Source organism: Lathyrus oleraceus, chromosome 4, assembly GCF_024323335.1.
Source record: "Lathyrus oleraceus cultivar Zhongwan6 chromosome 4, CAAS_Psat_ZW6_1.0, whole genome shotgun sequence".
Classification (NCBI taxonomy): Eukaryota; Viridiplantae; Streptophyta; class Magnoliopsida; order Fabales; family Fabaceae; genus Lathyrus; species Lathyrus oleraceus.
The window spans coordinates 59,820,984-59,847,597 of record NC_066582.1 but is presented as its reverse complement, the minus strand read 5'-3'; the positions used below and the strand labels follow the sequence as shown (position 1 = coordinate 59,847,597).

The 26,614-nt window shown below is 33.6% G+C and overlaps 1 protein-coding gene across 3 annotated transcripts; it reads left to right on the top strand.

Moving 5' to 3' along the window:
- The first annotated feature begins 284 nt into the window (after window positions 1-284).
- LOC127073330 (protein ALWAYS EARLY 3) lies at window positions 285-25,862 on the top strand. Of its 3 annotated transcripts, XM_051014483.1 has the most exons (22): window positions 286-538; window positions 636-671; window positions 1,701-1,808; window positions 1,895-2,045; window positions 2,163-2,261; window positions 2,529-2,591; window positions 3,560-3,637; window positions 4,587-4,770; window positions 8,860-9,110; window positions 9,196-9,574; window positions 10,549-10,626; window positions 12,085-12,278; window positions 12,398-12,448; window positions 18,917-19,222; window positions 19,311-19,489; window positions 20,147-20,429; window positions 21,401-21,610; window positions 22,617-22,778; window positions 22,910-23,053; window positions 23,164-23,388; window positions 24,133-24,426; window positions 25,400-25,862. In XM_051014483.1, exons 4-22 carry the CDS (start codon window positions 1,914-1,916, stop codon window positions 25,562-25,564), a joined length of 3,477 nt encoding a protein of 1,158 aa, XP_050870440.1. In that variant the 5' UTR covers window positions 286-538; window positions 636-671; window positions 1,701-1,808; window positions 1,895-1,913; the 3' UTR covers window positions 25,565-25,862. The 3 variants fall into 3 exon arrangements, with proteins under 3 accessions (XP_050870441.1, XP_050870440.1, XP_050870439.1); XM_051014484.1 differs by lacking the exon at window positions 636-671 and having other exon boundaries at window positions 285-538; window positions 12,148-12,278; XM_051014482.1 differs by lacking the exon at window positions 636-671.
- The last annotated feature ends 752 nt before the right edge of the window (window positions 25,863-26,614 follow it).

Sequence of the window (26,614 nt, the reverse complement as noted above, 5' to 3'; positions counted from 1 at the left end):
AACGAATTATGTCAAATCCGGTCAAACTCAACCCGTCACATCCCTAATCACCATTGGTCCATCTAACTATTGGTTTTTTATTTTATAAATTAGTTTTTAAGAATGACTAAATTTATATATTTAAAAATGAGTTGAACATAAAACTTACATTTTAACTCAATAACTACAAAATTCAATTGAAAATAAGAAACAACTCTAAACAAAATTAATTTAATTATAAAGACATAAAGCGTCTCAACAATTTTATATTTTGAGAAAATAACTCCATGCTAGTTCAAAAGTAAAATCAAAGACGAGCTTAATTAGAACCTCACCCTAGAACTCATCTGTGGTACTATTATTTTAAAGTTTCGCGGTTATGCCCTCAATTTCATTTCATTTCATTTACGCCAGCAAAAACAACAAGCCAAGTAGGAGTTGTTATTCACCTTCCTTCACCATCATCATTCTCTCCAATTCCTGCTCCTGCTCCACCACTTCACTAGATCCCTACCTCACTCAATTCAATCCAGATTCATCGATTCTCCTTCATCGATCGGTGAGAAAAGCTTATTTTCTCAACTCAATTATCTTCTTCACTTTTTTTTCCTTCAATTTTCAAATTTATCAATGTTAAGGGTTTTTCTTCATCTTAGATTCCCAATTTCAATTCTGCGTTCATCAGATCAAAGGTTTGTTTCGATAAAATATTCCGATTCTTTGATTGTTTTCGAATTTGTTAACTCGGTTAAAGTGAAATGTGTGTTTGTGTTGTTTCTTAGGGATTAACTAACTCGATCGTCTTTATCTTAAGTTTGATGGATTTGGAGTGAGGTTTTTGAATTTCTTCACCTAACATGCAAGCGTTTGTTTCTCAGCTGTCAAATTACGCTGTAGCTGTGGTTTTAATTTATTTCCTTTTTATTTTAACTGAATTGAAATTCAACTTCAATGTTAGGTTTTCTATTTGTTGGCGGGAAAATCGAGGGATCAGTGAGTGAGAAATTTTAGACACTGTCAAATTTCAGTGCCTTACTCTGTGGTTGGGTTGCATTTATGGGTTTTGATTTTGTTGATAATTATGATATGTATGTGATTGCATTTTTAAAATGGTAGATATTGAAATTTGAGAGTTCGATCCACCATCCCTTCTGGATGTTTGGACCAGCTATCTATCCACTATTTGGGTTTAAGACTACACTGTTGGAGTTGTGCTGTGCATCTTATATTTTTTTGGTCTAGGTGGGAATTCGAACTTGGAAGAGTATTGAATAGTAGTTCGAAGCAGTTTGGTCGGACTAAGGCCTTTTGTCCATTGTTGATCATCACAGGGCAAGAGCAGCCGGCGTTAAGCGCTCGCTCATTATCTCATGTGTTGCTCTTGTCTAATTTAGTATTCAGACTCTAATTTCTGTTTAAGTTGTTTAACTGTAGTTTGAACTGCTTGGTGGAAAAAAGCTTGGTTGCTTTTGTTATTTTTGTTTGTTATTTAACTTGTAGTTTGTATCTGTAAATTTTGCTGTCACCTTGCCTAGTATTTACAGACAAATGGATAGTGCTCAAAGCCATGCTCAAGTTGTCATTAATAGCTCAAACGGTGGTGTTATGTTAATTATTATCATATATTATATTTGAAGCTGTAAAACATGCAATCAAATGCAGATGTATTCTATGTGAATACCAGTACTTCATTGTTAATACGCTACATTTTTCATTGGCAGACTTGCACCTTCTGGGTTTTGAACCAGTGATTCATCAACAACATTACTTTAAGAGGGAAAGGAGGCACCATTTCAGCTATTGGTCATTTTGTACTAGTGTTTTTTTTGGTGAGTCATTTTGTACAAGTGTTAGACTGTCACATCTAGAGTTTAGGATGCAATTGAAATTCCTCTTCCTTTTTGACGATTTTCAGGCAATCAAAGAAATCAGTCATGGGCCCTACAAGGAAATCTAGAAGTGTAAATAAGAGGTTCTCTAATATTCGTGAGGCTGCATCTAGTAAAGATAAAGGTGCACCAAATACTGGCAAGAACAGACAGAAGGCTAGTCCTGGTATTCAAAAGGTGAATTTGTTTCTTAGCTAATTTGAAACAATTTTTCTTTGTATAAATGTATTCGGAATATAGGAAAGAAAATTTCCATTTTCCATTTGCTTTTATTCAAATTTCAATGCCATGCAGAAGAGAAAATTGGCGGACATGTTAGGACCACAATGGAGTAAGGAGGAACTTGAATGTTTCTATGAAGCTTACCGTGAACATGGGAAAGATTGGAAGAAGGTTAGTTATAGTTTTTTAGTAATAAAAGGTGCCTTGTATTGAATACAGGTTAAAAAACAAGTCTCACCTTCAATTTTTAGTAGGAGTATATAAGATTATAAATGAGCTGTGTATCTAGTAAATACTGCTAGAATTTCTATGGAAAGTTGCAGGATCATGATTGTGTCTTGTTTTATGAATCTACCATCTTTAATGTACTTCTATTTCCTAGTGCAACGCAATTACCAAACATGCCATCCTTCAGGGACATTTTTACTATGTATACAGGTTGCTCTTGCAGTACGTAATAGGACCATGGAAATGGTAGAAGCCCTGTACACTATGAACAGGGTAAGTGCAGCACATGCTTCAACATTTTGATTAATTTACTTATATTTCCAACATGCATACTACACGTGTTCGCTATTTACTTTTAAAAGGATTATAAACACAGATTGTGTTGTCAACTACGGATCATGGAAATAGTCATTTGTACAAATTCCGCCGCGCAACACTGCTATAGCGCCGCTATTTCACAAAAATTTAACAACAATGAAAACACATATCTTAAACATTCATGTACTAAATAATTTGTACAATAACTTTAGCAACAATGAAAACACATATCTTAGTATGAGTTGTCATTTTACCCTTTCTAGTGTTGTTTTGTATCTATTCCCACACAGCTAGAAAACAAGTTTTCTACCCTTCATACTGTCTGTTTTAAACACGTGAATGCGTTGGTTATTTTTGCTTCTCGGCAAAGGGTTTGTTTCAACTTTCAAGTTTAGGAATCACATTCTCAAGAATTCATGAGTCGGAAATGAGTATACCCCCATGTTTGGTACAAATAACTTCTCATAGCCACCTATATTCCCATGGATTTATTTCCAAGTAGGAGAGTGGAAAGTGGGTTTCTTACAACTAACAATTTACCTAGAAATATTAAAATGTGTGCGAAACACTTTTTTTAAAAGTATACCTGGGAGTAATATCCCATCAATTATATTCCTAGGAAAGTTAGACCTGGATCCGGGAGTTATTTTTCATGTCTTGAAACAAATGCCTCCCTGGAGATTTATATGAACGGAAACAAAAGGAAATAGAAAAGATATAATGGAAGTCTACAAAAATTGCTAAATTATTTTGTAAATATCTGTTTTAAATCTTTAAGCAATTAGTACATGATTCTTTTCTTCTAGCTTTTGGACCAGATTGAAGGACATCTGTGACCAATTATTAGTTGATGTCATTTGGATAAAGATAAGCTCAAAAGCGTGGTAGATTTTTGTAAAAATACTATTCTGTGTTATTTTTAGGCATACTTATCTCTTCCAGAGGGCACTGCTTCTGTTGTTGGACTGATAGCAATGATGACTGATCATTATAGTATACTGGTAAGAACAAATTTAAACTTTTGGTAAGTTTTAGTGAACATTTACATCACTGTTCCTGTTTTTAGAACATTCTTGTGTCAAGTTGGTAATATTTTTCAGGTGCCATATTAAAGATTACCGCCTTCCCCCTCCCCCTTCTTCAAATCATTTTCACAAGTTGTGTGATGATAATAAGTTGTATTATTCCAAAAGGAGTTTTCATAAAACTGATAATTTAATTGACATGCCACTTTTTTTTACTGAGAGTTTTGCTATTCAGTTTAACTGGCATGTGTCATGATCTTAGGCACATTGTACTTCACTTTCATTTGGCTCAGTTATACTGAAAATCTAAAGAGTCTCTTTTCTATCAATACAAATACATCCACATACACGTCAATGAGTAGAAAGAAAACGACGGTCTTTTCAGTTTACCTGAACTGAAAAGGATAATATAGGTTGTTCCACTACAAAGAACAGTGAATAGCAGATTTTTCTGACCAATAGGTTGAGGGTTTATTTATTTTTATATATGCTTTTGATTTCCAAAGAATTAATAATCTAAACAACAATATGTTATTTGTAGATTGTCAATTGCAATGGAGATGGGTGCTGGAAGTAATTATCTTTTGTCTGTTTAATTAAATCTGTATTTGGGAAGTAATAATTAGTTTATTGATCTAGAGCCTCTGCATTCCTACCCTAAGCAGCCACTAGAAAATAAAACATTGAAAGAGAAGGCTCACTAGGACAACAGTAACAACCAAGCTTTTTTCCAATAGGTCGGTCTGCTAGGCCATAAAGAGAAGGCTCCTTTATAAGATAAATTTCACTCAAGTGTTAGGGGTGTTAAACTGTATCTAGTTTAAATCAGCATTGATTAATTTTTTTTGTATAACTTTCAATAGGGAACACTAGTTTCTGATAAATATTCATAAACAATTAAAGTTTGAGTAATCTTAATTGGTAGGGAGGAAGTGACAGTGGAAAAGACAGCAACGGAGATGCAGAAATATCTAAAAAGTCTAAAAAACGTCCACGGGGAAAGCAAAGTGACAATAAAGCAGTAGATGAACACTTTTCAGGTCATTCTCAGCCACATTCTGTTGCATCAGATGATGGTTGCCTGTCATTGTTGAAGAAGAGGCATTCTGGTGAGTTAATATGGTTCCATTTGTAGAGAATAATATTGTGATAGATTATTATGAATAGAGGAGATCTTTTTATAAGAGAAAATACAATCAATTAACTCCTTAATTTTAGGAGAGATATAAGGAAAATAACATAAACATAAACTTAGAATAATAAGAAAAGGAAACAATATATCATATTTCAACACCCCCTCAAGTAGGTGCATGGATATCAATCATGTCCAACTTGCTGATCAAATATTCAAATGTTGTCCTTGCCAAACTCTTGGTTAAAATGTCAACTATCCGTTGATTGGAGGAAACAAACGGTAAGCAGAGAATACTAGAAGCTATATGTTGATTGGAGGTATGATCTGCTTGTCCTTGGGTATATTCCTGTTTCTTCACTGGTATGAGTAAAATTTTCAAACCAAGCTCTTGGAGACTATTTTAGTCAATACAAAAACTTCTTCAGTTTGCACACTTGTGACCCAAGTTTTTCTTAGAAGCCTGGAGGACAGTCCATATCACTTCTTCCTCTAAATTGCCATTGAAAAAGACATTTTTTACATCTAGTTGGTGGAGAGGCCATCCAAGTTCAGTCTTCTTCTTCACAAATCTTCTTTGTTTCATCACAAGGATCCTTATGTGGTGGATTTTGATTAATTTCAGAAAAATCATTGGTTTGATTCTTGTTTTGATTTGTTGCCTCAAACTCGATATGATCCTTACTCATTGTAGGAGTAGATATACATGGAACATAATTATATGACATGTACATATCTTTGTGAAACATAGTTAGTAAGAGTGTGTATATAATTAGAGTAATATGACTATACATCTAAATATACATTGAAAATAGTTAATTATATAGGCCGGTCTATTAGGTTTTATAGGCTTTTTTGATAGCCTAAACTTGACATATTTAATTAAATAGACTTTTTTAAAAGTCTAAGTCTGGCCTTTTTAATAAGTAGGCTAGGCCAGACCAAGGTTAAATAGACTAGGCCGTAGGCCTCTATCACTCAGTCTGACCTATTCCCACTCCTACTGATAGATAAGCTGAAAGAGAAATGTGAAACATGTAATATATCTTGGATGGTTATCAATGGAGACAAAACATTAAAACCTTTGTCTGCCACATCTGAAAGAGAGTCACCGACATATTCAATTTTGAGGAAAATAAACTAGATTCTCCGATCATGTGATCGGTGGCTCTAAAATCAACAATCCAACTATGATTAGGAATGACACTAAGGTGGGTTGATTGTGAAAAATTACCTTTCTGGACTACAGAGCAGGAAGGAGTTTGAGATTCAAGGAATTTGTACGGTTGATCTAGTTGTTCCTTGGTGAGCGGAAATGTAGTTGAGGAAGATTGTGGCTCTTGATCAGAAGTAGCTTGAAATGCACGACCTTCACCTTTCTTCTTTGCATTAGGAGGCTTTATATGAAGTTTCCAGCAAGTCTCGTATCTGCCAAGGACGCTTGCAGTGTTCACACCAGGGTCTGCCAGATTTCTTACCATCTTTCTTGTCCTCAACAAGGTTTTTTGTGATAAGTGCGGAGCCGTCTGTGGTTGATTTTCCCAACATCACTTCTTGTCTTGCCTCTTCTCTTCGGATCTCAGGAAAAGTTTTCGGAAGGGATGGTAATGGACTTTTTCCTAGAATCTGAGCTCTAACCTCATAAAGCTCCTTATTCAAACCTGCAAGAAAAATAAAAACATACTCATTTTCTCGCCTCTTGATAAGTAGGACACTGTCTTCAGTGCACTTCCAGTTGTTGTCATAGCACAAATCAACTCATTGTACTAGGGTGTTACACTTTTTTTACCCTGCTTTAAGCTCCATAACTTTGATTTCAGACCATATATTTGAGAAGAGTTCTAAACACTAGAGTAGATATCTTTTATAGCATCCTAGGAAGACATGTTTTTCTGTAGGTAGGTACCTATCTGGCTCTGCAATTCTCAATTCCATCGAACCAAAATACCAAGCAGTAATGGTGGAATTTTGAGACAGCGTCGATAGGACTTGTGGTGGAGGAGCTGGTGACGGTAACCTAAGGATGGCCATTGGGCAGGATCTACTATTGATAGAGTTGAGTCAGAAAAAGGGTTGGGAGGAATAGCATATATGCAAGGAGCTTTACAGTAGCACCTTAACCCTAACCAGGCTCACGATACCACGATACCATGTAGAGAATAATATTGTGATATATTATTGTGAATGATGGGGCTCCTTTTATAGAAGAAAATACAATCAATCAAATCCTTAATTTTTGGAGAGATATAAGGAAAATAAAATAAACATAAAATTAGAATAATAAGAAAAAGAAACAATATATTATATTTCAACACCATTACATATGAACATTACTCTAGAAAAAGGTTTTATAATATATTATTTCAAAGTTATATTACAATACAATAATTAGTTTGTTTAAATAGAAAAAAACTCTAGATCTAATAGGCTTTGCTTAAAAGTCTATACAATGAGATAAACTAATTAAAGATGAGATAAAACTAATTGAAGATGAGATAAAACTAACTAAAGGTAAAATAAAACCAATGCAATCTATTATTTACAACTCTCTCTCAAGATGATGAATGAATATCAATCATTCAAAGTTTGCAAGTAAGTTGGTTGAACCATTCGGTTGGTAAACCCTTTGTTAACACAACTTATACCAAGAAGAAATGTAGGTGGTAGTTAACAATAAACTATCCAACTTTTCTTTAATGAATGTAGATAAGTCTCAATGTGTTTTGTCTTGTCATGTTGAGCAAGATTCTTTGCAATATTAATGGCCAATTTGTTGTCACAAAGCAGCTTCATAGGACTTTCACAATGTATCTTCAAATCTTTTAACACTTTTCATCCACAATAGTTCACAAATTCCTAGTGCTATAACTCTAAACTCTACTACAACGCTTGATCAAACCACTGCACTTTGCTTCTTCAAGTAACAAGATTTTCACACATGAAAGTACAATAACCAGACGTAGATCTTCGATCATTTACTGAACCAGCATAATCAACATCAATGTATGCCTCCATATTTAGTGCGTTAAAGTGATTGTTTATCACTTGATGATAAAACTGGTTACATAAGGAGTATAAATAGGACAAGGAATTTGAATTTGTACAATCAAATAATGCTGAAAATAGGAAAATTGATTCCCTATATAATGCCTTTGCAATGAGTTTAGTAAGTCATGCATTCACCCCATGTAGAACATCTTAACACACTATATCAGATTCTAAGATATTTGAACAGTGCCCCAGGCAAAGGTCTTTCCTGAAAAAAGACCATAAAATAGGCCATTGAGGCCTATACAGACGGTGACTGGGCAGGATCTTTCATGGAGAAAGGATCGAGTCATTGCAAGTTGCATATAGTAACTTAGTTATATGGAGAAGCCAAAAGTGGAACGTCGCAGAAAGGATCAGAGCTGAAGTAGAATTTAGAACTATGGATCATGGGACCTGTGGGATGTTATGGCTAAAAATACTTGAAGAATTAGGGATGCCTCTAAACATACCAATAAGGTTGCAATAAGTATTGTCCGAATTTCAGTAAATTGGCAAACATTTCAAAAAAGGTTGCAATAAGTATTTGTATGACATTTGTTTCAACTGTACAACAGGTAGCAGATATCTTTAGTAAAGATTCCTACATAATTTTGAACATATTGTGACAAAGCTAGGTGTGACAGATACCTATCGGCTAACTTGGGGGAGGTGTTGAAGTTTGCTAGAAATTAATGATGAATTTTGTAGATTAGTTAGAATAAAATCTGAAATAAAAAATTCAGATTGTGTTAAGGAGGCTGCTTCTTATCCCTTATTTTTGTCACTAGGCTTTCAAATTTGTTGCAGATTGTCTATCTCATATTAACCCATTCTAACTATGTTTCCTACTGTATATTGCACAGTAATGAATACTAGAATAATTTTTTTTATTATAAAATTTGCACACACTTTTTGCTCTTACTCTAAATGACTTCTAATCTTTGTAGAGTTTTTTTAATTTTTAAAAATGTGAAGGGATTTCTCTTGCTTAAGTAAAATCTATTATCATTCTTACTGTTTTATGATTCCATTTCAGGAATTAGACCTCATGCTGTTCGAAAAAGGACTCCCCGTGTCCCTATTTCATATTCTATTGGCAAAGATAATGGGGGAAAGTTTTTTTCATCTGCTAGGCAGGACTCCAAACAAATGGCTGATACTAATGATGTCACTCATAAAATTGCATTAGCATTGGCAGAGGCTTCACAACGAGGTGGTTCATCAAAAAATATTGGATCGTCAAACAAGAAAAACATGCCATCACCCAATTTGAAAATTGGGAAGAAGGTAATAAGTTACATTTATAATCTCAGTTATTCTTTATTTTACTTCTTTAAAACTAGAACTTATTCTAGGCTGTTATGATTGTCAGCATGTTAAATTAGAAATAGTTGGAGCCAAGTTTGGCAACTCTAACATGGATGGGAGTAGTTCTGAGTTGAGTTTAGGAAGCACAGAAGGTGATAATGGAGAATATTCTAGAAAATTAATTTATCGGAGAAGCAGAGAAAATACTGGAAGAGAAAGGAATCAGGAAAAGGGAATAAAACACTACAGAAAGAATTTAAAACCCGAGGAGAATATGAACAAGCATTTGAATGACCTGAAGGAGGCCTCCAGTGGGACCGATGGTGGTAAACACCAGAGTTCCTTCAAGTCCAATTTTGACATAGATTTTCCAAATGCAAAAAGTGCAAGGTCTTCTTACAAGGGTCCCAGAAAGAAAAGTAAAAAACTACTTTTTGAGAAAGGTATTTTGTAATTGCATTTGATTCCCTTCTTCCTAAAGTTCATTTCCTTTTAGCAACAAATTTGCCTCATTTTCCCCTTTTATCTGGTGTTTTTGTCATGAAACAAAGCTTACCGTGTTTCTCACTGAAAGAAGGATCCTAGACTCCAGACTATATTTTTCTTTTCCCTTTATGAGTAAACTGTAAAAGTCGTAGTCTGTATGTTGGAGGGGGACTATCCTCTCTTCTAGGCAATACTAGGGAAAGACTTCGAAACCTATTTTAGTTAAAGTGAAAGAGAAGTTGCAGAATTATGGAAGTGCCATAGAAATCAACCTTCTTTGCCAAGGGACTTACTAAACTATCTGATACTAAACTAGATGCTGCAAAAGTTCCCACTCTGCTGATATATGTTCTATTTAAGCATGATGGTCTAGTTGTTTTATCTATTGTTTTGTGGTTACATTTTTTTCTGTTTATTTTTTTTTCTGCTATATTCTTTCAGTTTTCTTTATAACTTTTTTTTTGGGAATACAGACTAAGGTTTGTTTTTCCTCTGTATACAAGCATTACAATCCTTTTATCAGCCTAATATTTTATTGAAAATTTTGCCATGAGTTAGCCAAGAGTTTTTTGTTTTGGTGCATTTCAGTTGTTGCATGTTGCACTTGGTGTTGTCCAAGCAGGAAAGGAATATCAATTGGATAATGATTAATAATTGAGTGGGGTGCAATGCAAGAAAGATGAATTGAACTAGACTTTTGTTGATATAGTATTTAGCTCATTGCTCCATTTTAGCTTAAATTTATTTGGAGAGGAATAGGTTATAGTTTTGATTGAATTTACATAGTAGGTGTTGGCGCGTCTTTTACTCTTTTTCCCTCTACTGCTTTCCTAGGCTTTAAGATTGGGCTGTTACTCCTTATTAAATTAAGTTCTTTATTATTGCATTCATCCCCAATTGCTTCTTGTTCTCAGTGTTTTTCTCTTTGTAGACGAAAGTTCGGCTTTCGATGCTCTGAAAACTTTGGCTGATCTATCTTTGATGATGCCTACAACAAACCCAGACACTGGTAAGGAATTTATGTTTTTGACTTAATAATCTTTAATCAATTTCATTTAAACTAATGATTTTCCCTTTTTCCCATGGATCATTATTAATAAATAAGAAAATTGCAAGGACTACCATTTAAACTTGAATGGTTATGTAATTATATGCACTAACCCCATTCATTTTTCCTCCTCATTATTTGACATAAATGATCACACATCGGATCATTCATCATCATTAACTCAATAATATCACAGTGGGAGTATATCCCATCATGTAATTTTCTGATTTTTCGGTTTAAGGATTGCGTTTGGTATGCCTAAAAATTGTCTCCATATTTACAGCTTGAATCTTCCATTTAAGAGACATTGAGGTCTAACTTTTGAAATTTGAAGTTCATAATAATAATAATAATAATAATAATAATAATATTTTATCAAAATAAAATAAATAAATAATAATAATAATGCTTGGAGAGGAATGTATGTCCTTTTAAATATGAATGCTTGGAGAGGAATGAATGTCCTTTTAAGGATCTCTGTTGCACTATATATTGGTGATAGGATTGCATTTACTTCTCGCTGTGGGTTCTTGTCATGATTAATTCTTCTGCGGGGATGACTATTCTAAGCATCAGTGTTGAACTATATTTTTAATGCTTAAGCAGGTTGAGGACCAATAATATAACTGACTCTAAATCATTTTCTTTTGTTTCTCATTTAACTTTTTGGTGCCTGAGTTATAAAGGAGGAAATTGTGCTCCAATGTTCACATGCTCTGACTCAAACTCCTTCGTAATTAGCTTTCAATAGCTTGGCAAGAATCAATTCTAAGACCGTCTGGGGATAGGTTCTTTACCTTTTTTCATTCAATAAAGGTCTCTAACAGGCTCTTCCAACTCTAAGGTCTATCTCAGCAGCTGATTTGCTTGCCAAAAATGGAAGGCCAATCTATTAAAAGGACTTCTTTATACGATTTATAGAAATACTGATGATCTCATCTATCTCCAAAGAAAAATCTTAAGTGACTTCATTTTTTGTTTCCTTTTACTTTTTAGTGTAACTTGTCTTTCTCATCTCATTCTCAACTATTTTACCATCACAATTCATCATAACAATTATCATTAGCCCAGCTAATATCTTCCCTTTAGTGAGACCTTTCTTCTTTCTTTAATAATTCATCAACTGAGCTTATCTTTTAATTTTCTGGAAAATATTTAACTTCTTAACCTGGTATATTTTTTATTATGGTGATTCTAAATAACTTTTTACATGCTTCACTTAATTGATTGTGTTTTTTTTTTGTTCTGTTTTACCATATCATTTTCTTTCATGTGTGCTTTTATATATTCATAAATGGCACAATATGTTACAAATTTGCTCTTTTTACCCTAAAGAAAATATCTATTTAGTCAATGACAATCCTTTCCTTTATACTTTATGATTGTGTAATTTTTCATATACTGTCTTCTGTGTCTCAGAATCATCTGTGCAGTTTAATGAAGGAAAGTATAATATGGTTGATGAGTCTAAAATGGAAACAGATAATGGAAACAGTTTCAGAAAATCCGGCAAGGTGTTTTCTGATAAAGGAGCTGCTGCTCCCAAAGCAGAGGGAGCATACCAGCTTAATGCAGGAAGCAGGAAAAGAAAACAAAAATCAACTACCTTAAAAGTAAGAACTGGTTATTTTCCAGCATTCAATTGGAAAATTGATGGTTTTTCACTCTCACTACATTTTCTGTGGTATTTTGGCATATAGTGCGCAAGTAAGAAACATCTTCTTTGTTGCAGATTGATGAAACACATACTGGTTCTCATATAAGCGATTCCCAGAAAATCAAGGTATGAAATTATTTATTACTAGCAGATTAATATATAAGTCGACTCATCTTTTCTGAAGAGGTCCCTGCTCGTTCTCTCTCTTTTTTTCCAACTGATTTTGATTTTAAATAGAACTGGTAATATTGGATGGAAATGCCAGCCAATTTTACTATTAATATTTGACGAAACTTCTGTCTGGAATTTGATGGTGTTATTGGAACTGGTATCTAAGTCAATTGTATATACTGAATATGCTAGGATAATATTAATGAACAATAACGAATACACAAGTACTGCAGCAGTTCTATCTGGCCAAAACTGTATAGGTTGTTTCTGACAGTGCATTTATAGCAGTTACAGAAAAATAAACAAATGGCAGGAAATTGATAGTCCGCCCTCCCCCAAACCAACCAGTTCCTATTTAATAAATCCATGCCTAATTAACTTAACAAACTACTTTTTATAGTTACCCATTTTCTGTTCCACAGGGCCCAATTGTATTAATAGACTTTCTCCTATAATAGGTCCTCACGATAGGAGATCTATTAGGATCTGATGCGAGTTGTTGCCATTTAAAATGCCCTGTGCTTGTATGTGTTATCAACTTATGTTTGTGGTAAAATACACTAGCTAGTCTCAGTTGATGACTAGTTGATGACTAATTGTGTCCTCACTTTATCTTTGATATTTAGTCAAAGTATGATAATGTTCACAACTATTTCATAAATAATTCTTCATTGATTTTTTTTTGTGAAGAGCCGACATTTATGTTTGTTTAGAACTTAATCTCTTTATATAGGGTAAAATTTCAAGTATGTTAAAATTACAAGCACTAATCTCTTTATATAAGACTATTCTAATCTAATGGGCCTAACAAATGGACTAAAAGTCCAAATATAAATTACTACTAATAGTAGTAAAAATAACTTATTTACAACACTCCCTCTAAAGCTGGTGAATGGATATCTATCATTCCAAGCTTGGAAACAATCTTTTCAAATTTATTGTTGTTCAACCCCTTAGTTAGAAGATCTGCAACGTTGTCTTGAGAAGAAACATATGAAGTGCAAATAAGATCACTATCTAACTTTTCTTTGATGAAGTGTTTGTCAACTTCAATATGTTTGGTTCTATCATGCTGCATTGGATTATGGGCTATGCTAATAGAAGATTTATTATCACAATAAAGTCTCACTGGTTCATCATTATTTATCTTCAAGTCCTCTAATATCATTTTCCGCCAATGTAGTTCACATATCCCTTGTGCCATTGCTCTGAATTCCACTTCAACACTAGATCTAGATATAACACTTTGTTTTTTACTCCTCCAACTCACAAGATTCCCACCCAGAAAAGTACAATATCTTGTAGTTGATCTTCTATCCACAACTGACCCTGCATAGTCAGCATCACTATATGCTTCAAGACTCACCTCCATTTCGTTCAAAGAAAATTCATCTGCCTGGAGTTCCTTTTAAATATTGCACAATTCAGAGCGCAACTTGTAAATGAATCTTCTTTGGTTGGTGCTTGAATTGGTTGACTAAGCTTATAGCAAAAGCAACATCTGGTTTAGTATGTGACTGCTATATAAGTTTTTTGACTAATCTTTGATACATTCCCTTATCAACTGGAATATTTTCTTCTGCGTTCCCCAACTTTACACTTGGATCAATTGGTGTACTTGCTGGCTTGCATGTTGTCTTACCCGTCTCTTGTAAAAGATCAGTAATGCATTTATGCTGAGATATGAAGATTCCTTTCTTAAAGGGGACAACTTCAATTCCCAGAAAATACTTCAATTTTTCCAAGGTCTTAATCTCAATCTCCTAGGCTAAGTGTTCACCTAACATTTGTTGCTCCTTCTTAGGTGTATACATGGGCCAACTTGGGTTGGGTTTGATCAAACCCAATACCCAATCCATATAGGACACTCCGGTTTGGGTGAGGTAAACTAACCACCCACTACGCCAATGAGCCGGTTTGAGAAAATCCATTAATTTTCGGGTTGGGTTAAGTTGGGTGGTGGATTGCCCAAATGGTTTTTCTATTTTATTAATATTAAATGACTAAATGACGAGTCATCATATTTTTTCATAAAAATAATTCAACATTTTTATCTACTTAAAAAAATTATATAACCTATTTTTACTATTTCTTTAGCATCATAAAATAATAAATAATAACATCCACTAATAAAACTTATCATAAAATACTAGCAGCAAACTAAAGTTGCGTAACATAAAATCGTATTAATATCAAAATAATCAAATAGTGAGATATCCAAAATTAGTTAAAGTCATGGTTCACCGAGACAGTAAATGTTCAAGAGATTAAAATTACAACAACTAAGTTAATATTAATCAAAATCATTATAATTGTAATACTACATGTTTGATTAGTGGGTCAGTGGATTTTTTGGGTTTGGGTGAAACCCAATATTTTATTGAGTTTTTTAGTTTTTAAATCCATATCCACCCAATTACCCGATCCAACCCACTTTTCTGGATTTTTTGGGTGGGGTTTGACCAGATTTTGTGGGTTGATCCAACCCATGTACACCCTCCTTCTCATCATCACCTGTTACTATAATGTCATCCACATACACTAATAAAAATGTTACTCCCCCGGTCTCAGAGTGTTTGATAAATAAAGTATGATCTCCTTGACTTTGTTTAAAGGCCAAACCTATCATAAATTTGGTGAATCTTCCAAACCATGCCCGTGGTGATTGCTTTAGCCCATATAAAGTCTTTTTTAATTTGCACATAATATTGGTGGTAGTAAGTTCACAGTATCCAGGGGGTACATTCATATAGATCTCTTCATCAAGTTCTTCATGAAGGAAGACATTTTTCACATCAAATTGATGTAAATTCCAATTGCAATTAGTTGTCTTTAGATATCACCCTTACGGTATTCATTTTATAGTGTTTAGACTTGTGAGGAATGCTTTATGGGTGAGTGAAAAATGTTCAAAACTTAGGTAGTTGGATACAAGGTAAAGTGACTTTTTTGTATATTTTCTGGTATCTTTTCTAAGGGAAATTGGAAGATATAAAACCGTGTAGTGTGGTGGTAGTACTGAGTTGGATTTTGTTTCTTGTTCATGAGAAAATTCAAAAATTGAATTACTAGTGCTTGAAGGGTCGGGAGAAGTTACCTCAGGTAATGTCGGATTGGATTCTTGAATATGAGTAGATTCAGGAATGCTCTTTTTTCTTGTATATACTAAATTCTTTCCAAATCTTACATCAATTTCAACATTTTCATTTTTTTTCAGAATCAAGTTCTGTCTCAACATTGTCACCATTAGTTTCAGTCTCAACTTTCGGTTCGAAAGTAAGGTCCGGAAGTAGAGAAAACTCATCTTCCTTACTTATATTCTCCCCCATGAAGATGAGTTTGAAGGAAGTATCTTTCTTGTTCATGGAAGGTGACATTTCGAGAGACAATGTTTATGAGATGGTGAATGATAACATATGTAACACTTTTGGGTAGAAGAGTATCATATAAAGACACATTTTAACTTGCTAGGATCAAGTTTCCCTCTACCATCACTATGGTTATCGACAAACGACATACACCTAAATAGTCTAGGGGTCAGATTACTTGAATTTGACACATCAGGATAAAATGAGGATAAAACTTCCATAGGAGTTTTGGAGTTTTGGAGGCAAGGACAATAAAGAGTAAATGATTAATGAGATACGATGCAGTTAAGATAGTCTTGCCCCAATATTTCTTAGGGACTTTATTTTGGAATATCATAGCACATGTCTGGTCTAACACATGCCCATTCTTTCTCTCACCAATCCCATTTTTGTTGAGGGGTTTTAACACAATAAGACTCATGAGTAATACCTTCTTTTTTACAGAAAGAATTAAGACCGTGGTTAACGTAATCATTAGCATCATTGGACTTAATTCTTTTAATATTCACACCAAATTAATTTTTCACCATAGAGAAGAAGTGAAGAAACATAGAACAAACTTCAGATTTTTGTTTTAACAAGTAGACCCAAGTAACCCAAGTGCAATCATCAATAAATGTTACAAACCTACGAGCACATGATATATTTGGAACCCAAACATCAATATGAATGAATTAAGTAAAACGGAAAAATACTCATTTTATTACTGACCGGAAACACTTGTTTAGCAAGTTGACACACCTCACAACAAAGACTATCCACATCTAAACTTTTAAATAATGAAGGAAATAATTGTTTTATGACTCTAAATGATGGATGACCAAGGTGACAATGATACATAAGGACCTTCTCTCTGTTGATCTTAATTGGTTATGAATAAAAGGATTTGTTGTTGTTTAACAGATTTGGAGGAATATTTTGGTTATCCAAGTAATAAAGGTCATTGCATTTTCAATTGTCCTCTCTGAATTCTTGTCCTGAAAAACACAAGCATTGTTATAAAAAACAACATTACATGATAGGTCGGTTATGAGTTTTTGTATGGAAATTAGGCTAGTGGACAATTTGGGAATATGAAGAACATTTCGAAAGATTATAGATGGGCTTATTTGGATATCTCCTTGCCCAGCTACACTTATAAAGGTACCATATGAAAAAAAAATTGTTGCTAGGACATGGTGAATAAGCAGAAAAGTGTGTGGATAAAGGTGTCATGTGGTCAGTGATTCCGAACTCAGTATGAATATTGGTTAAAGGGTTTATCTGAGGCGTTAAATCCAAAAGAAAATTGAGATTTACCTAGAGGAAGTCAAAACGGAAACGTACCTGAATGTACCAACATAGAAGTACCTATTGGTTTCTCTAACTTACTAAGGAGGGATCTCAGCTTCTCTCCTAAGGAGGGATCTCAGCTTCTCTCCTCCGTCTTTGTTGAGTTGAACCAATTCTCTTTCTGACATATTGATGGATGCCACGCGAATGTGTCTCACTCAATAGAATAAAAAAGAACCAGCAAACTAGTCGTAAATAGGCCTGCAACCTTCAATTGCTTTTTTTTTTTAATTTTAAAGTGAACATCGTTTTCAGTGAAGATCAGTGTTTCCGGTGATGAACAGTGTTTCCGATGCTGAACAGTGCCGCAGATGAACAGTATTTCTACTGTGACTAGTGTTTCTTAACCTAAACCCGCAAATAAGGCGGTTAGGGTTTTGAAAAAAGAACGGCAATTAAGGCGGTTAGGGTTTTGAAAATAGAACTCCAATTAAGGCGGCTAGGGTTTTCAAAAAGAAACCGTAATTAAGGTGGCTAGGGTTTTATGCGGAAGCAAAACCCTCTCAAATGAGAGCTCGTGATATTATATTTGGAACTGAATAATATATTTTAAGTATGTTAAAAATTACAAGCACTAATCTCTATATAAGATTATTCTAATTTAATAGGCCTAATTGATGGACTAAAAGTCCAAATATAAATTACTATTAATAGGAGTAAAAATAACTTATTTACAACAATGTAACAATGTTGTTTGACTTACAATGGTTTGTAGTGTCCTTACTATTCAAAAGACATCTAAGACTCAGTGTTTCAACTTGGTATTTATAAAACCTGTTTTTCTTTTGTTTTTATATTGTGGCCGTAAGACATGCATGACATTGCTTTTCCCACCTAATGTTGTATTTGCCATAAAATCTAAACAGTGATATTTATATACTTGTTTATTTTGTTTTGTTAGGGTCTTAGAGATGTAACAAAACCACTATTAAGCCTTCTTCACCTAACAGCTTAATTTTTTTTGGCGAGTTTCACTTTCACACGGGGTACGTTATATATAAATGGTCTTATCACATCTTTACTATTGCTGCTCAAAATCCACAAGTGTAGTATAAAAGACTATTGTAGTATCTGCAGGATTAACAATTATTAAGTTACTTAAGTTAATAAGACCCTACATTATTTAGACTGCCGAAAACAATGTTTGATTCAAAGTAACAATCACAACTATTAGGAATGACAGTAATAACACAATTAAGGGAATTCAATAGAAAGGAGTTATAGAGTCATGGTTTCACTTTGTAACTTCGATAACCCCCGATCGTAGTTTTGTATGAGTACTTAATTACTTTCCCAATTATCAACCCCTCATCTAATTCTATTAACAATGTTTGGTCACGCATTGAAAATACTCTTTTCCTCAATCATTTCATTGTTTGGTCTTTCAATGAATATGAATTAGAGAAAGTATTAAGGCTCTAAAGGTTAAATGATTAAAAGAATACAATCTAGGTTTAGTCTACAAACATCGTAATCCTTACTGAATTGCAGTTTATCATCTATGTATGATGTATCATATTTTTACATTATCTAGTCTACATTAAATGGTACTGTAGTTGCTTATACACTTGGCTTTTGGAAAACATTTCTGTGTATTTCACCTTCTATATGAAATGGCCTTGCTTTGCATAAGGTGTGTCTTGTACACATTGCACTTGGCATTGTCTTGTATATGTTGGTATGCTGACTTACCTTATTCCATATATATATATATATATTGTAGGTTACTGATGAGGTGAAGAAGTCCTTGGTTAAAGGCAAGCGATCATCTGTCAGTACAGCTCATTCCAGACAATTGAAAATGGTGACATCCCTAGGAAATATGTCTTCAAATATTATTGACAAAGCAGAAAGGGATGGCTCATCTTTTTCCCCTATAAAGGTATTGTCTACTAGCCAAGTCGGTCAAGTAAGCAGAGACCGACCTAGAAGAAAGATGGAAAAACCAAGACCAATGGTACAAAAAGATCATAGAGTGTCTGAAAAATCCATTGCTTCTTACTGGTCGAATAGTATTGAACGTCACAAGGTTATTTTTCTACCATTTATGCACAGTGGCATATATTCAACTTTTAATCTTATATTAGCAAGTGTATGACTTTGTTTTGTTATCACAGGGAAAGCTTAATAATTGTCTGTCTTCATATCAAATGCGGCGATGGTGCACCTCTGAATGGTTTTATAGTGCTATTGATTACCCATGGTTTTCAAAGAGAGAGTTTGTAGAGTACTTAGACCATGTTGGACTGGGTCATGTTCCCAGATTGACTCGTATTGAGTGGGGAGTCATTAGAAGGTATTTAATTTTAAATGCTTATGTTTACTTCTTCCTATACTACCATCACATTCTAGATGAAATCTTTTAAAGATATAAAAGCATTCATGTACTTCCACTTGATGGTATAAGCTTTTTGGGTTAAATTTATTATTGGCATATAGTACTAGAGCCTTTACTACTGAATGGTCATGATTTCAATCTTTGCTTATCCTTAAGATTTGTCAGAGGAGTGATGAATCAGTCACGTGTCTTCACCTAACAAGTAACAACTTTGGAGCTCTCTGTTTTTAATTTTAGAATAATTAATTTTGAAAAAAATCATTTAATTTATTTTTATAACAGAGGTTTTAGTAATTAATTTGCATTCGGAATGATAAATTTCAAAGTTACTTTGCAAGAGCCAATTTTTTTGAAGGCAAATGTAAATTTCTTCACTTAAAATCAATTCTTCTCAATAGTAATTTAAAAAAATTTCAGTTCCTCAATGATTTCTACTTACTGCAAACCTACTTTCAATGAACATAAAATATCACTCAGATAACTTCAACTACAGCAAAACTTGATTTTGGTAAATGAAAAACGCTCCAACGTTTATTTGGGTGTTATCCGGATAGGCACTTAAGCTTTTAAGATTGGTCCTTACCAAAAATATCACAACATACTTCATTTATGCAGTTCTCTTGGTAGACCACGAAGATTTTCAGAGCAATTTTTGATAGAAGAAAAACATAAACTTAATCAGTACCGGGAATCTGTCAGATCACATTATGCTGAAGTTCTTGCTGGTACCAAGGAAGGCCTACCTGCTGATTTGGCCCAGCCATTAATTGTTGGGCAGCGAGTTATTGCTATTCATCCAAAGACAAGGGAAATTCATGATGGCAGTATACTGACTGTTGACCATTGTAGATACCGGGTTCAGTTTGACCAGCATGAACTTGGAGTTGAGTTTGTCATGGTATGTTTTCTTCTCTTTTGACAAATGGGTGGAGCCTTGTGCATTGATCTGCCATTATTATTATCACTATTATTAAAATTCCATCATATACCACGCGGAGGTATTTTATGCATGAAAGGGAAGTTGTTTTTCCAATATGTGAAATTTGCAGCACAATATGTGGCAAGGTTATATCATAATTATGAATCTGATAAGATTGTTGAGATATTGTTTTTATTTTATTAATATTTGTTAGGATCTTATTGTATTTAATCATTCCTTTCTTAGTTCACTTCCCCCCTAATTAGTGGGTATTTAATCATTCCTGACTAATACTTTTTGAATTTTCATGACAATTGAGATGGGATACATGGTAATTAGATAAATGATATGATGGTATTTTAGTTTTGGTGAGTTTGCAATGACTAATGCTAACTTTTTGGCACGTTGTAGTTATTAACGTTTTAATTTAAGACTTTAATCTTAATTTAATAAACTTCAATGCCTCAATATGCATTGAAAGTTAATAGCGATATGATTTTAGTCCTATTCGTAACAGATCATAGGATATGATGGTATTTTAGTTTTGGTGAGTTTGCAATGACTAATGCTAACTTTTTGGCACGTTGTAGTTATTAACGTTTTAATTTAAGACTTTAATCTTAATTTAATAAACTTCAATGCCTCAATATGCATTGAAAGTTAATAGCGATATGATTTTAGTCCTATTCGTAACAGATCATAGGATATTACTCTTACATGCCTTCCTAGGATCTGGTCATGCTGTCCCTTAAACAATTTAAGCAGAATTTTGATTTTAACTAGAGGTTATTTGCCATTATTGGAGATTCTGAATACTGTTTATTTGGTAATTTGGTTTTGAATATCTGCATTGCTCTTCCATCCTACTTTCAATCCTGTTTGCTTGCCGTCCTTAGATAGAGTGATCAATTGATTGTTTTCTCTAATAGCATAATATTTTTATATTGCAGGATATCGACTGCATGCCTTTGTATCCATCTGAAAATATGCCCATGTCTCTGATAAGACACCATATCTCTCCTGCTAGAATAAATGGGAACCTTAGTGAGCTTACGCATAATGGAAAAATAAGTCACAGAAAGATCTCCGAGCATACAATATTGTCCCCAAGTGAGAACTCAGATGCCATAAAAGGTCGCTGTGTACCACCCGCATTACATGTAAGCAGTACTTTATTAAAGCATGTGCGTATTTATTTTGAAATTGACATGAGATTCTGTTCTGGTGATGATTAGGTTGTTACAAATCCTGCCGTGTTTGGACGACAATTAAACATTTTTGAGGGATTGTAAAAAAAATCATGAACATTTAGAGGAATATAAAATTCTTATTTTAGTTGCTTCAATCAAACTCATTTTGTTTGAATAAAGTAATTGAATTTCTTCGATTATAGATGATTTTGATAACTTATCTATAATTGAATGTGCCATGATGAATAAAAATACTTATCCTGTATTTGTTAACACAGAATATATTCAGTAAAAAAACAATATATACAGTTAAACAAAACCAATAAATAATAATCTATGAAGCACTCCGACATGGACATCATACACAGATTAATATGGACACGGTGACACAGTTTATATTTAAAAACATAGGACAATGACGGCGCTACTTATACTTGTGTGTATATATATATATATATATATATATATATATATATATATATATATATTTTTATTTTTTTTTATAATTAAAAAATATTGATATTCAGTATAGTATTTTACATTTGTTTATCCATCTACCAACAAAAAGGATAAAAATGTTGATCAAGTTTAATGTTTTTAACCTGGCATTGATGATCATTGCTTCGACACATCTTTAATATTTGTAGATGTGTCTAACTAATATCTAATGTGTGTCTGAAGTAAAATTAATAAATTGAGACAATTGTTTGAATTATCCGACATGTTCATACATGTGCCATATGGGTGTCGGACATCGATTTTAGTAGTGTTGAAGCAAAGAAAAAACATATTTTTATACCACATGTATGAGGTGTCCAACACGTGTTGTATGAACGTGGGATACCACGACACCTCTAACCGATCTTCATAAATGTTCAACATTATTAAATAATGAGTACTAGTAGTTTGCTATTAGTGGATAACTTCAAACTCTTTTCACCCGTAATGAGAATTTTTTTCTCCCTTTCTTCCTTAGGGGTTTTCTTCAAGCTGCAAATCACAAGCAAATGTTGCGGGCAGTGAAATTTGTAATGGCCAATCAGTATCAACTTCTCAATCTTCCTTTCTTGAACGAGTCCATTCAAAAGAAGCTGATATATTAGCTATTTCAGAATTGACCCGTGCTCTAGAAAAGAAGGTACCGCCTAAAAACATCTCAGTTTTTTCCACTGTTCCTCTTTTGTTATAACTTATAGTAAAAAGAAAATATCAACTATTAAAACTCCATTTTCTAAAGTGAGTTTTAAACTGTTAATTTTGGACTTCTAGGAACTTGTGTTGTCTGAACTGAAGCACATGAATGACGGGGTATCAGAAAGCCAGAAATGCGGAGACAACTCGGTGAAAGATTCAGAACCTTTTAAAAGGAATTATGCTTCAGTGCTAAAGCAATTAACTGAAGCAAATGAACAGGCATGAATCTTGACCATTAAGCAGAGTTTAATCCTTTGCTTTCTATTTTTACACCTTCCTGTTCCAATTCGAGTAATTTACAATTGCACGTGTTGATTGCGCTTCTGCAGGTTTCTTCTGGCTTGTTTTGCTTGAGGCAACGCAATGCATATCAAGCAAGTTCCTCAGTTTTGTCATTGAAGCCCATGGCAAATGTCGATGATCCTGGTGGTCAGGCTAGCTCTTCCAATTGTTCAGCTTGCCACAACCAAGAATCTAGATCTCAAAATCATATAGCGGAAATTGTTGAAAGTTCTAGAAGAAAAGCCCGGACCATGGTTGTTCAAGCTACTCAGGTATAAAATGACTGCCATATTTGCATCTAATTATTAAATGGAACATTTCATTACAAACTTGAAGAAAATAAAACACTTAATTACTTAATATATCTTCTAATACTTGCTGTTCAAACCAATTATTTGAAACTTGTTCTTGTTTTGTGGTATAACATGACTTGCATACATCTCTAGGGGTTGGCCTGTTGGTGAAGGCTTGAGACCTAAGAGTGCATTTCTCGCAAGGTCTCGAGTTCAAAACCCATATGACCAGTCCGTACAAGGCAAAACTCTGGTTTCAATTGGACCCTCACTAGTGGACGGTTGGATTGGTCCCCCTAATTAGTTGAACCTAGGGCCGGGTTTCCGAAAAAAAACATGACCTGCATATGCTGCACTAGACAGTAACAGTTAGACCCCATCTATTAAAGATCAAATGCCTCTCCTCTTAAGGAGGATTAATTTGGATTACTGAAAGAGAAAATGTTTAAAAGACGATAAATATATAACTAGAATACAGGGCAAAATTTCTTGTTAGGATAAGAGAGATTTGATAGTTAAGCAAAAATAGTTTGAAAATTGCCTGCTGATGGACAACCCAGTAAAAGATTCACTTCTATAATTAGATTTTCTTCATGTCTTCCTTGATGACGCAACTAAAACATTAGTAGAGTAACCTTTCTTCATGGTATCATTTTAAACATTCTTGGTGACAAAGATATATGGTGATCTACATTTGATATAATTTCTCAAAAAACATTGCAGGCAATGTCAGTTTTTACGAAGACAGAAAGTAAGGTTGAAAGAATTGAGGATGCAATAAATTTTATTAATAACCGGATTTCAGTTGATGACCCTACCGCATCAGTCACTAGTTCTCTGCCCGTAGATTCTATTACTTTGGCTTCTCGGGATCAATTGAATGCAAGCAGCACATTAAACATTTTAGCAAGGTGTCATGTACAAGATGATGAACTTAACAGTACATCTGACCAAAATGAAATGAAAATTCCCTCAGAACTCATATCTCATTGTCTAGCAACACTGCTCATGATTCAGGTAATTTATATGACTGCTGAATTTTCAGTCTACTGCAACGCTTTTTAATCAATCTCCACTCACCACTTTCTGCTCATAGTTGTTCGTGTTCTGTGTAGTTCTACTATACCTGATTCTGTGGTAACTACTAACCATCTCTTACCATTGACACAGACAATCATATCCAGTGCTGTTTGCTTTCTTTTCTTTTTTAAATATATGATGTCTTGTATCATGTTCTTTTGGTGAGGTCCTTTTGTGTTTTGCAAAGCTGTTGTGGGATATGACCAGTTTATGGTAGTCAATATCATGTATAAGATAGACTTATCCGTTTGTTAGATGCCCAGTTATTTTAATTTTGAAGTTTTTATTCTAAATTATTCCAAATTCTGAACTAGATAGTTGATAAGAGCTCAAATTATGTCTAAAAAACCACTGAGATTAGCTTGAAAAGTTAGCGGTCCGTTCAATAAATGGATCACTAATCATGTAATAAATGGAGCAACGTATGAAATTAGGATAGGGATGCGGCTTCCACGTACCTGCTAACTTAGATTTTATTCTTTGTTTTTGTCTGAATTTATTTTTTCTTCACTACTGAAATTTGCTTAAAATCTTCTACTGAGTATTTTAAATTTCAAACCTCTGTTTTGTCTAATCTATTTAAATATTTTTCTTGCTACCTCTGTTAATTCACAAACTGTCTTTTATTCTGTGAATCAAATAGGTTAGACAAAGAGAGCTTTATCTAAATGCTCACATACTACAAAAGAAATTCTGAGTATACAGTTAACTGGCTAATTAAATATTGAGGTTTCGTAGTTGGAAATACATACTTCAGCTGAACTTCTCAATATTTAATATCATAATAGATACAAACAAAAATTATTTGAACACCCCTTCTAAATCATTTGAAGTTCAATTAGTTGTTGTTTTTAAGAATCTTTTACCGGCATCATGATTCATGATACATCTCTGTTAAACAAAAATGCAGAAGTGTACGGAACGACAATTTCCCCCAGCTGATGTTGCACAGGTATTAGATTCTGCAGTCTCCAGTTTACAGCCATTTTGTTCAAAGAATCTTCCAATATATGGTGAGATACAGAAATGTATGGGCATCATAAGAAATCAGATATTGGCACTCGTACCTACCTAGCTCAGACTCCTTCATCCTTTGTAAATTTCAGATATCTCAGAATGACAGTGAATTCTTAGGGATTCATAAGACATTGGTGAGGGGCTAACTATAAACTGTATATTACAATTCTAGGCAGATGAAAAGGGAAGGTTATATATCACACTGTAATCTCTTTTCAGATGTACATATTGTATTATTGTTGAATATCATGATAGGAAAGGGCTATTATGTAGCTTGCCCTATTCAGCAGTACCAGCACTATGTATGATATAATATAATCACATTAACGATTTAAGTGTTGATTCGGAAATTGTTAGCTGCAGTTGTAACCCAACTATGCCAATAAAAGCATTTCAATAGTTAAAAATCTGGAATTGTTATTCTTTCAAACAATTGCATCTCCGTCCTGAACAAAAAAGATTGTCAATTTTGACTTTCTCCATATTACACAATTCGGTCGGGATTTGTTAGGATTTGTAAATCTGGTTGCACTGAAAATATATTAAAAAATCAATTTCATGTAACATTCATAACAGTGATGTATGTAAGGCAGAAATTGAAGAAAATAATTGTGGTTGAGTGCTAGTAACATTTTCACTATATGATGTGAATTCTTAAACGTAGATAGTATCTATCTTTACGTGTACCCTACTTTCCTGTAAGTTTAAAGAACATGTATTCACACATATTAGTCATTTTCAAGTTTAAGATTGTTGTGGTAAAGTCATCCATTTTGATTCATCAATTATTACAGATATATTTCAGTTAGAACTTTAGAGGTCGTACACCTACTGATTACTTACCGTATAGTTAGTAGCTTCTAATAAGAAAACTTGCTATAACAGGAAAATTGTTTGCATATATAAATGCATATAATGTTTGCATATATAAATCCATATAGTTTCTCTCTCATGTAACTAACTTTTCAATCAATTGCAATGAAAATGTTCAACCTCAACCGTCGTATCCAGCTCTTCCACCCAAGTATCATCGGTTCCTTCACTAGTTCTATCAAATTTAGTTGATGATTCTCACCGTTTTCATTTTTCTCAAGATTTCAGAAAAAGT